At 54.4% G+C, this 10,658-nt stretch overlaps 1 protein-coding gene across 2 annotated transcripts in view; it reads right to left on the reverse strand.

Moving 5' to 3' along the window:
- The window catches only part of Wnt10a (Wnt family member 10A), a 13,393-nt gene extending 3,036 nt beyond the window's left edge, over nt 1–10,357 (reverse strand). Inside the window, exons 1-3 of one of the 2 annotated variants that reach the window (XM_023723073.1) lie at nt 10,293–10,357; nt 7,825–8,087; nt 624–1,003 (exon numbers count right to left, since the gene is read on the reverse strand). In XM_023723073.1, the coding sequence (XP_023578841.1) occupies nt 624–1,003; nt 7,825–8,087; nt 10,293–10,327 (678 nt within the window). In that variant the 5' untranslated portion in view covers nt 10,328–10,357. Of the gene's footprint in view, nt 1–623; nt 1,004–7,824; nt 8,088–9,092; nt 9,685–10,292 lie in introns of those variants that run through there. The other variant, XM_004638208.2, reaches the window with a different exon arrangement.
- Between the last annotated feature and the right edge of the window lie 301 nt (nt 10,358–10,658).

The following is a 10,658-nucleotide window of genomic DNA, read 5'->3' on the forward strand; positions in this document are numbered from 1 at the left end:
TGAGTTCTGATGTTCTGTGAACATTCAAGGGCAGGGGAGAAAGGTCTGTGTGGCCCCCAGAATCTCACTTAGCTCCTTCACTTTGCAAAAATCTCTCTCTCCTTCTGGATGGGTACAGATGGGAGACCGGAGATCACAGACACATGGTGCCATGGACATTAGAGCTGGGGGCATCTGATGACCATCTAGTTGCATCTTCCCACTTTATAAAGGAGACAGGGTGAGGACCCAGGCCTGCACTCCCATCCTTTTTCTAGGATCACTGAAGAAAGTAGGAGGAGCAGGCTGGGGGGTGGGAGAGAGGGTGCCTGGCACGGCCCATTCTCAGCACAGGGTAGGTCTTCAAGTCATGTTTCTTGACTAAATTAGGAGAGGACAATGAAAAGTTTGCTGAGGGGCCGGGAGATGGCTTAGTGGAATAAGTGCTTCCCTGGCAAGCTCAAGGGCCTGAGTTCAAGCCCCAGTTCCACCAAAAAGAAAAAAAAGAAAGAACGAAAGAAAGAAAAGTTTGCTGAGGTTGGCAGAGCAGTTTGGGCCACGGGAGAGGTAGCCTAGGGAAGGGCGGGAGGGAGCCCTAGGCCGAGGGATGTGAAGCCAGCCTGCAGGTCGGCTGGGGCTCTCACCTGCCTCCCGACTCGGTTGTTGTGGAGCCTCATGCGCGCGTGGATGTCTTTGTGAGGCTCTCGGGAGTCCAGAAAGTCCTTAGAGAAGCGCTCCCCGAAGCCCACGTCGGGGCTGCAGCCGCCCCACTCCCAGGAGTCCTGCAGGCCTGGGCTGGCAGGGGGTAGGGCAGCGTGTTCCGGAACCCCATGGCTCAGGCCCTTCCCGCGCTGAAGCGCGTCCAGCTGCAGGCGATGCAGCTTCCGACGGAAGGCCTCCTCATCCCCGCGCCGGGATGCATCGCAGCCACAGGCCCGCAGTTTGCCTAGGGCGCACGCGTTAGATACCGCGTGCACCACCCCGGCGGCGGCGATGGCATAGGCGAAAGCGCTCTCTCGGAAACCTGTGGTTAGAGACCAAAGACAAGGAGTCTGGAGGGGACTCGCCATCATCTTCTCCTGCCCATCCGGTCCAACTGTATCTTCAAACCAGTGTGGTGGAGGGTCTGGTACAAGGGCAGAGAGCCAAAGAAGGGCAGGAATCACACCAGAAGCCAAGCATTCTGTGAAGCATAGTATGGAGGTCTCCCGCCTAGCCTGTTTCCCTGGGGCTCTCCCCTTCGCGTTTCATTAATGCCACCCTTAGAAAGCTTAGAACTGTGTGTGTGGATCACTGCTTTAGGGCAGAAGGCACTTGGTAAACACATTCTTTTCCAAATCAGGGATTTCATCGATTACCTTTCATGATGTTACCTGTTATTTTAAAATAGACTGCGTAGGGACTGAGGATATAGCTCAACGGCATTGTGCCTGCCTGGTAAGCTGAGGTTCTAAGATTGATTCCTGACTCCAAAATAATAAATAAATAGCCTGCAAAAAGAAGGTAAATTTTAACCTGAAGAATAAAGTATCAGTGATGGAATTCCAGGCCCCAGGGGATGCCAGTGGGCAGGAGGATAAATAAAAGGAGATAGCCTGTTCCTAAGGTGTCTTGACCCAAGATTGCCCTCACCAGCAGGTGTGTACCTACCTTAGGCCTAGCCCACAACCTTCTTCGCTGATGATCCCTGTCCTCATTCACAGGACATAGCTGAAAGTCACTCCAAAATGGCCACCACTCTGCCTGTGATGTCAAGGGCAGCTGAAGACATTTGAGGGATGACCAAGGGACCTCAATGGGCCCAACCTATAGAAGTACTGCCAACCAAGGAGGAAGACTTTCACTGATGCTCAGAAGGCAGAAGACTTCCTGACTCAGCCATTCCCAGGGGCTCAGAGCTGGGCCAGCCTGGCCACTTACTTGTCTATACTGCTTTTCTTCTCTGTGGTCCCACTTGAGCCATCCTCTGGGAGTGCCCTGGACCTGTTAAACTGCGGCAGAGGGTGGCCTACTTGCAGAAGTGGGTTCAGCTCTGAGGCCTGCGGCCTGCTTCTTGCTTATTCTGAATCTGAGCTAGGAGCAGTTTGTCGTAGAGTCTCTGCCCAGCCTCTGGACCCCAGAGAGAAGACAGGCCCTGGGAGAAGCTAGCAGCAAGAATAATCCCCACCCAGGGAGGAGAATCTACCTGTGCCATGGGCCTCATGGGAGAAGCCTAGGACCTGGCAGGAGGCTGATAGCCTCCAGGAAAGCTAGAGATTCAGAAGAAATAAAAAGTCTGGGTCCTTCTACCCCAGCTTCAGAGACCTGGAGGACACACAGAGCCCAGAGAGCCAACCAGGCTGGGACAGACCCTAGCCCATTCTTACCTGATCCTCACTCCTGCTCACAGAGCCTTGTTCTCCTCTTCCTGCCCAGGCAAAGACCAACAGAAAACAGCAACAACAATGTGATGATGATCGCCAGACAAGATGTTTGGCAGATAAGAACTGATCTCTGGAACCAGATTGCCTGTGCTTAAATCTAATCTCAGCTCTTTCAGTTACTAGTAAATAGCTATGTGACATTGGCCAAGTGACTTGATCTCATTTTGTCTCAGTTCCTCACCTTTAAAATAGAGTTATTACTATTGGACTCATTGTTATTCTAAGAATTCAATGAGTTATTAAACATAGTGTTTAGAATAGCATTTTACTCATAGCACATATTACATAAATATTCACTTTTATTGAGAAGTTCTTCCTGCTGCCCGACCTCACTCACTCCTACTGCATTTTCAAGCCATTGTTTTTTTATTTCACCCTGATCAAGGACAGCACCCAAGGATTCATGATCCACTCTAAAATAAATCACTTAGGCTACTGGCCACCCTCAAAGCAGACTCCCTTTGTGTGTTCTCCTTCCAGCTCATAGTACCTCAGCACTCAGTTTTTCTATAAGGGACTCAGCCTTGAGCAGATGTTAGTGGATGGGATTGGGCTGGAGCCTTCAAAGGGATCCCAGAAGTTGGCAAGAGCTGCAGGGGAGCAGAAACTGCTCTGGGATGGTGGGGCCTAAAGGAGGAGGGTGGACCCAAGTCCCTGGGAAGCACACCCTGCATTTATCCCCAGCCTTTTATCTTTGGAACTTTGAGCACTTCTCTTATTGCTGGGGGAGTCATTAGCCTACTCTAGAACACATGGCAATACTCAGGCAGGCCTCTATAGGAGCCCAGACCTCAGAGATCACCCTGCCACAATCACTACCAATCACACACTGTACTATACAAATAGGAAAGCCCAAGGTCATGTGGATTATAGACCCAGACCCACACCCAGCTCTCTCAGCTCCTTAGGACCAGCAATTTCCTGCTGGACGACACTGATCTCAAGGGCACCTAGTTCTCAAGAAAGAAATGGTGTAATAAGTGCTTGCCTGCGAAGTGCAAGGTCCTGAGTTCAATCCCCGGTACAAAAAAAAAAAGAAAGAAAGAAAGAAAGAAAGAAAGAAAGAAAGAAAGAAAGAAATGGTGTAGGGCAGTTCCCAATTCCTATAGCCCTGCTTATACTTTATATGAGGGAAAAGCAAGAGGTTGGTCCTGTCGGGAAAGGGCACACAGGGCTAACCATCATCTTTTAAACTCTGTCATGTTCAAGGGCAGGCCTGGAAGAATCTATATAGATGACATCCACAGCCTGCAGTGAACACCCCTACTCCGTGCAGCTCAAGATGTCTTTCTCTACACCACCCCATGGCCTTTGACAGCTGTCATAGCCACCTGTAGTAGAGGTGATCAAGCAGATCCTGTATAGTCACCCTCTGCTCTATGCATCCAGGCCTCAGAGAAGTCCAGCCTACTGAATCTGCTCCCACCCCCTCTAGCTTTCATGCAGGGGCCCAGTTTCGGTTCTCGCCCCAACTGTCTGGGGCAGACACAGGCACTGTGCCATCTGGCCAGCTGGAGGGGAGGAGGGGTGGAGCCATAGCCAGCTGGGCTGCCCGGAGCAGAAGGGGGGCTCGTTAAGACGCACAATTAGCTGCCCTGCCTTTGATCTGGGACAGGGACTGCCAGCATTTAAGTGGAGTCAGCTGCTGCTACAGGCTGCAGCCAAGGGCCAAGAAGGGGATGGGATAGAGACTTGGAGGGCAGAAGAGTACTGAGGAAAGACTACGTCGAGAAGGGCAGTGGGGAAGTAGGAAGGGCTAACGAAGCTTGAGCACTATCCATTCAAGTCAGAGGAGAGAAGTCTGGTTTCCATCCTTTCATGCAAATAATCTGTGCGTGCTCCTATGGAGAGTAGGGGAAGACAAGAGAAATTGTGTGTATGCGACAATGCTTATGAAGGACACTGAATGGGGCTATGCATTCACACAAGTACCTTACCTCACTCATGTGTGTGTATTGCATTTCTTGGAGTACACTCCCATTGCACCAGCTCACCTCTGGGTACAGAATGGAGTTATACTGGTCTTGCAGTTTGGGAAACATTTGGGTGCAAGCTGTAAAATCAGCTGGCCTGCAAAACTTCAGCTCTACTGCTCACTTATCAACTGGGTGACCTCACTGGCAAGTTACCCAACCTCTCTTAGCTTCATTTGTAAAATAAGGATAACAGGACCTACCACATATGGACAGTTTGAGGACCCTAAAGCATAATAAGGTGGTTTAGAATAATGCACAACATACAGAAAGAGCTTAATACATGTTGGCTAATTTACTGGGTGTCGTTATAATAACAGGACCTTCTGGGATGTGATTGTGCCTCAATTTTCCCATCTGAATGTCACCATGTATTCCAGGCTCCAGAGGCCTGGATGTAAAAACAGTGTAAAAAAGGTAGGTGGGAAAAGAAAGAACCAACCTTTGGAAAGTAGAGACCAGGTACTTAAAACTGCTGGTTTCTCCTGGTTGGAAGCCTGGCTTGCTGTGGGGTCTGCTGCCCTCTTTCCATCTTAAGCTTTGGAGCTTAAGAAGGTCAGCAGCTGAACTGTGTGGGAACTCTCAGGACCTGCTTGTGAATCTCTCACCTCCAAGCCCTGTCTACTCCAGTGCCTGAGATCAGCTCCCAATAGCACCTTACCTCACTCAAACCTTCTTCTTGTAGGAGGAACCTTTTGAGTGAAGGACTGAGGGGTTCTCTATTCTTCCCTAACAGACCTTCTGCCCAATGCCCAGGCACCAACTTACATGGGTCCTCAGTACCAAAAGCTGGGAATATGTGTCCTTTGGCACTAGATCATAGCCACCCTTGGGCTGGTTAAAGCAACCAGCATGGGCTTAGGGCCCCCACAGCCCCCTGCAAGTCCCTATCCCTATCCTCACCCCTCCCCCTTCCCAGGCCTCTAGTTCCCTTCTTTAGCTGAGTAAAGCCTCATTAAATTTCTAGGCTTGTCCACCCCTTGTGGTCAGGCACCCTTCCCCTCCCTCCTTCATCAGATGCATCCTTCCTGCCCAACTCAAGGTGACAGGACAGGACAGTGTACAATGACAACAGCCTTGAGGAAAACCCAAGTTACCATTCTCCTACAACTCCCCACGGAAGTTCCTGAAATTTAAACGTGACAGAACCCACTTAAGGGAATCCCTTTGGCAACCTGGATCAGAAGGAAGTCATTCTCCTGATACTCCAGTTAGGGGGAAATCATGGTCAGTGGACTCCACAGTAGACAATTCATAGCTTGAAAAGAAGGTAGTTAGGGAAAGGAACCAGAATGCCAAGGGCCAGCTGCCACCATAGTGACCTCGTGAGATTTAAATCTCTCATCCAGGGTGAGATGGACCAGGAAATGAACCTGGCGGAGGGCCCATCCAGATGTGCAGTGGGGCAGGAGAGCTGTGGTGGCCAGGCAGAGGTGGGAGGGGGGATAGGCAGAGTGGCAGTTCTCTTTCCCGAAGCTTAGGGTCTCCCTTTTGAAGAGGGAGGGGTAGAAACGAGGGGTTACTACGCGGGAGCCACGGAGGTAGGGCGGTGATCTGAAGAGCAGAGGAGGAGCCCCAGCCAACGCTGGCGGGGCCAGGAGCCGCTGTCCCGCCCCTTCCCGGCTCGAGGCCCGCCCCGCCTGACTAGCCCCGGCAAGTCTCCCCCTCCATCCCTAGCCTCTTCCCCTCCCGTCCCCCCAGCTCACCTCCTGCTTCATTAAACTGCAGGTGAACCCGGGAACGCCTGGCGCCGTGCCAATCCCGCGCGGTTCCACTGCTCCGAACTCTCCCCCAAGTGTCAAAGACCCCAGGACTTTCACCCGGCCGCATGGGGAGACGGATCAAGACGCCCGGGTTTACTTAGTGTAGAGGAACGGGGCGCGGCGGGGAGGGGGGTGCCCAAGGGGACACTGAGGCTGGGGAGAGGACTGCAGAGCTTGCCCTGCCTTGCCTCACCCCAAGCTGCAGGGGCGCGGACCGCGGCGCTCATCTGAGTCCCTGGAGAGCAGAAACTGAAGCAGGGGCGGGGTCTCAGGGCTCGAGGGCAACTTAGAAAGCCAAGGTTGGGATTCAAGTCGCAGCGACCGGAGCCCAAGCCCGGGCCGGGCGAACCAAGAAGGGGCCGAGGCTTGTCACTGGGTGTCAGCAGTGCGGGCGGCCCCAGACAGCTAGAAGACTTGGGCTGGCGGGAGGGAGCGGCGGAGCGCAGGGCAGGGGGTGCCCTAGTGGAGAGCCGTCTGCGCGGCCCGCGGGGATTAGTTCGGGGCTGCAAGCCGCCACACGCGCGGGGCTGGGCTCGGCCCGGGTAGAAACAGCGCCCCGGGCGGGCGCGCTGGGGAGGAGGAGGGAGCGCGCGGGGGCGGGGCAGGCGGCCCGAGGCTGGGCTGGGGGAAGCTGGGTGCCCCCAGACTAGGGGCCCCGGGAACACAAACGTGAGTCCCGGTGAAAAGGGAAGGGTTCAGGCTGAGTTCTTGAAGTTACAGGAGCGTGACCCCCAGAAGCCTCAAGCCCCAAACTGGATTTATCAAGTAGACAAATTATCCACTAGATATATGATTCTCCACTACCAACCAGAAGTGAACAAGTGCCAAGGAGCCACGGCTACTGAGTCCTTAGACTGTCCCACCCAAGCAGCTGAGAGGAGAAGAGACAGATGCCTCCCCCCAGGCCCGGGCCTTGCTTCAAAAAACCCAGGTCTAAGATACCAGGCCTTTGGGATGGTGAGAGAGGAAGCCCTGACTAAACCTCCTGCCAGTTTCTAGCTCAAGTCAGTCTGGGGTAGGTCCTGGGTCACTCCAAGTCCAGAGAAAGGACAAGGAGTGAGCTGCAGTCCTCTGAGCCAAGAGGGGAGCAGGGATTGGCAGGGCTGTTGGGCCTGCTAGGCCAGAGCCACCTCACATAAGCACGCACACACCCAGTGTGCTGTGATTCAGAGAGGTTTTGGGGGCTGTGAGGATGACACAGAGACCAGTGGTGCACCCCACCGGCCAGCAGAGTTCCTGTCCAGATGCAAACATCTACTTGCCCAAGCCCAGACTTCCCTACCTGCACCACTTGGCAGGAACTTCCACCTTCTATTCTTAGCCACATTGGGTACCTTCTCATAGGCTCTCCATGCTAAATCTGGTTTACTAAGTAAAGAGTAAACTGAGGCAAGTGACAGAGTATTTCTTGGGCCCATTGTATACCATGGCAGGAAGTCCAGTTTTCAGGCATGGAATCTGCCACCTTTGCCAGAGCCACATCTGTTCCATTTGTTTGTCTCTCCACCCCCACCCTCATGGATTTTCTAAGACCAGAAAGAGACAGGAGAGCACCATGCTTGGCAGGTGTGAGGATTGGGGGCTGCCAGCCTGAAAATGGATTTTGGATGGCTGGCACAGAGCTTTCATCCCTTGGGGGAGGGGGGTAAAGGTATGATGGGGGAGGAACAGGCCATGGACAACTACCTCTACTGAAGATAGGACTCTCATAGGGGATCTTGTTTCGAGTCTCCAAGCTAGAGCAGTTCCAGCGCTGATCTCGGAACTGGTGTTGACATTCGTGGATGGCGATCTGGATGCCCTGGATGGCTGAGGCAGCCACATCAGGGTGACGCACACACACCTCCATCTGCCGCCGGCTCAGGCCAGGCAATGTCAGGCACACTGTATTAGCATTGAGTACAGGCTCTGGGGGAAGGCGGAGGCCAAGGATATCGTTGGGTGCTGACCTACAGGCATGTGGGAAGGTGAAAAGAGGTAAGCATTTTTTTGGAGGGGGGAAAGGCTATCACAGCCCCATTTAATAATATACACTCGGGCCCAAAGGCCATAATCACCCTCTGCTCCAACTCCTGCTTCTGAAGTCTGGGCTTATCAGCACCCTCCTAAATATTCCCCTTTCCTTGACCTGCTCTCCATTACTCCCTCTGATACAACCCACCCTGCTGCACACACACTCAGGCAAATGTGCAAATGCACACACATCTGTTGTGTCTGTGCACAGATTATTTCATAAGTATGTACCAGGCACAGATGTCTGCACACACAAGCATGTTGTAGACAGTCACAATTGCAGCTACACAGGGACATTGCTGCAAACATTGTGGTGGATACAAGAGATCAAGGAACACTTACACACAAGCACATTTCATCAGGCCTAGGTACAGACAGAGGTACAGATATCAGACAATCAAAGACACATTGATAAGTGTGCTTGTCTTAGCATATGTTGACCTATAAGCTGTCACATTCTCACACACATATCCACAAAGACTGCTGTTTACCAACCCAGCTTGCTGGGCGCACACACAAACAGGATCTTTCCAGCTGTAGTGTCTCACGGACCCCACCTGGGATACCCCCTTCCAGCTCAAAATGCTCATGCTGTGGGGTGACCTCCAAGATGGAACAAGTACTCTTGGGGTGAGGGTTCATTCCTCCAGAGTGGAAGGGACTCAAACTGATGGTTGCCCCCTCCATATACACCTCTTTTCCTAGCACACTAATACACCATTTTTCTCCTGCACACTGCCCTGTCTCCCTCCGGTGCCTATATTCTCTTACCAGTCTAAGCTCCTCCTAGGAGGGAGCTCACAGTCTTTCCTTGGGCACCAGGGGCCTTGTGACCCCCACCCTCCCGCATTCCGGAATCCCGGCCCCAGCAAGAACGCCAGAGGCCCCTGCCCCGGGGGTCCCAGCTCTCCAGGAGGGCGGAGCATGAGGTGCGGGCTCACCTGGGCACAGCGGCAGCCAGCAGCAGTAGGAAGAGCAGGAGCGCCCAGAGCGCGGGCCGCGGCTGGGGCCGGGGTGGGAGCCGCCGCCAGGGGCGAGGGTGGGCGCTGCCCATGGCGCGCTGGCCGTGATGGGACAGTCTTGGGGGGCTCACAGCCCGGTGGGACTGGCGAACCAGGGGCGGCGACGCATGATCGGCAGGGGTCGGGGCTGCTGTGACACAGAACACACAGCTCCGACTCGGGTCAGGGCTCCGGGAGCAGCCGGCGCCCGCCTCCCCGCTCCATGGGGCAGCGCCCCCGGGCACCGCCCTCGGGGGTGGGGTGGGGAGCGGGCGAGCCGGGCACCTCCTGGCACAGGGGTCCTGGGAATTTCCCGAGGCCCCCCGCGACTACTCCTGATGCCTCTTGAGGGTAAGGGAGGCCCGGAGGTGCAGAAGGCTGAGGACTTGAGGCTGCAGTGCTGGGGAGCCCCTCAACCTAGCGCCGCGAGCCTGCGCTTCCGAGGGTGTGCGAGGCGGGCAGGAGGGGGTGGGGGGCTGGCGCTGCCTGTGCCCGGCCCCACAGCCTTCAGAGTGAATGACTGTCCCGCTCGAGGAGCTCTGCCGCCTCCCCCATCCCATGTAGTGTCTTAGGGCTCTACCCCAGGTGACGTCACACGGGGTGGAGGCGTGTAAGTCCCCAGGCCACCGTGTTCAGGACTGGGGTGGGAGCCAGACCGCAGGGGGATGGACGGAGGAGAGATACTAGGGTCTGTGCGCTAGGCCCAGGGTGATGCGTGTGAGCGGGGGCGCGCTGGTTCATGTGAGAAGGTGTGCCTTACCGCCAGGTATGTGTGCCTGGCTGGGATGGGGCCTCTGGGAGTGCCTCACTCTGGCCCAGCACACACCTGTGGGGTCTGGTGGGGAGGAGTTGCCCCTCACTTCCCTCTCCTCCTGCAGGAGGGACTTCCCCGAAGCCTGCCTGGGGAGGCAAATTGTGGAGTCCTGAGAAGGGGTTAGGAAGCCTCTGGCTCTTCCTCTTCTTTGCGGTGGGACCTTAAACAGGTGTCTCCTGCCCCTTTGTGAAATGAAGTTAATGAGACTATCTCATCTGGTCAGTGAGACCATGAAGGCTAAGGTGTCAGGACTCTACCAATGCTTGTTTAAAGACCAACCCCCTTTCATAAGACAATACTGAGGTTCAGATAGGGTCATGACTTACTTTAGGTCACACAGCAAATCAGGGAAAGTAGACATGGAATCCAGTTCTCTCGACTCAGTGAAGCAGCTCTGATCCCAATACTGACGGCTGCTCGCCCACACCCCTCGAGTGGGATGCTCTGTGACTTACCCTGGCTGTGTCTGCCCATGGTTCTCTAGGACCCCTTCCTCCTTTCCCATCTCCTGAGGAACAGTGGCTCCTCCACAATAGCAGGCAGGCAAGGGCCTGAGAACTAGAGGGTTGAGGGGAGCGAGGTTCTAGCTTCCGTTTCTAGTCCTAATCTGAACCCTGATCACAAATACTTTGCCTGCTGTGGCCTCAGCATTCTACTCTGTGAAATGGGCACCAGCCTCCCACTCTATAGAG

Source organism: Octodon degus, unplaced genomic scaffold, assembly GCF_000260255.1.
Source record: "Octodon degus isolate 3935 unplaced genomic scaffold, OctDeg1.0 scaffold00096, whole genome shotgun sequence".
NCBI classification, from domain to species: Eukaryota; Metazoa; Chordata; class Mammalia; order Rodentia; family Octodontidae; genus Octodon; species Octodon degus.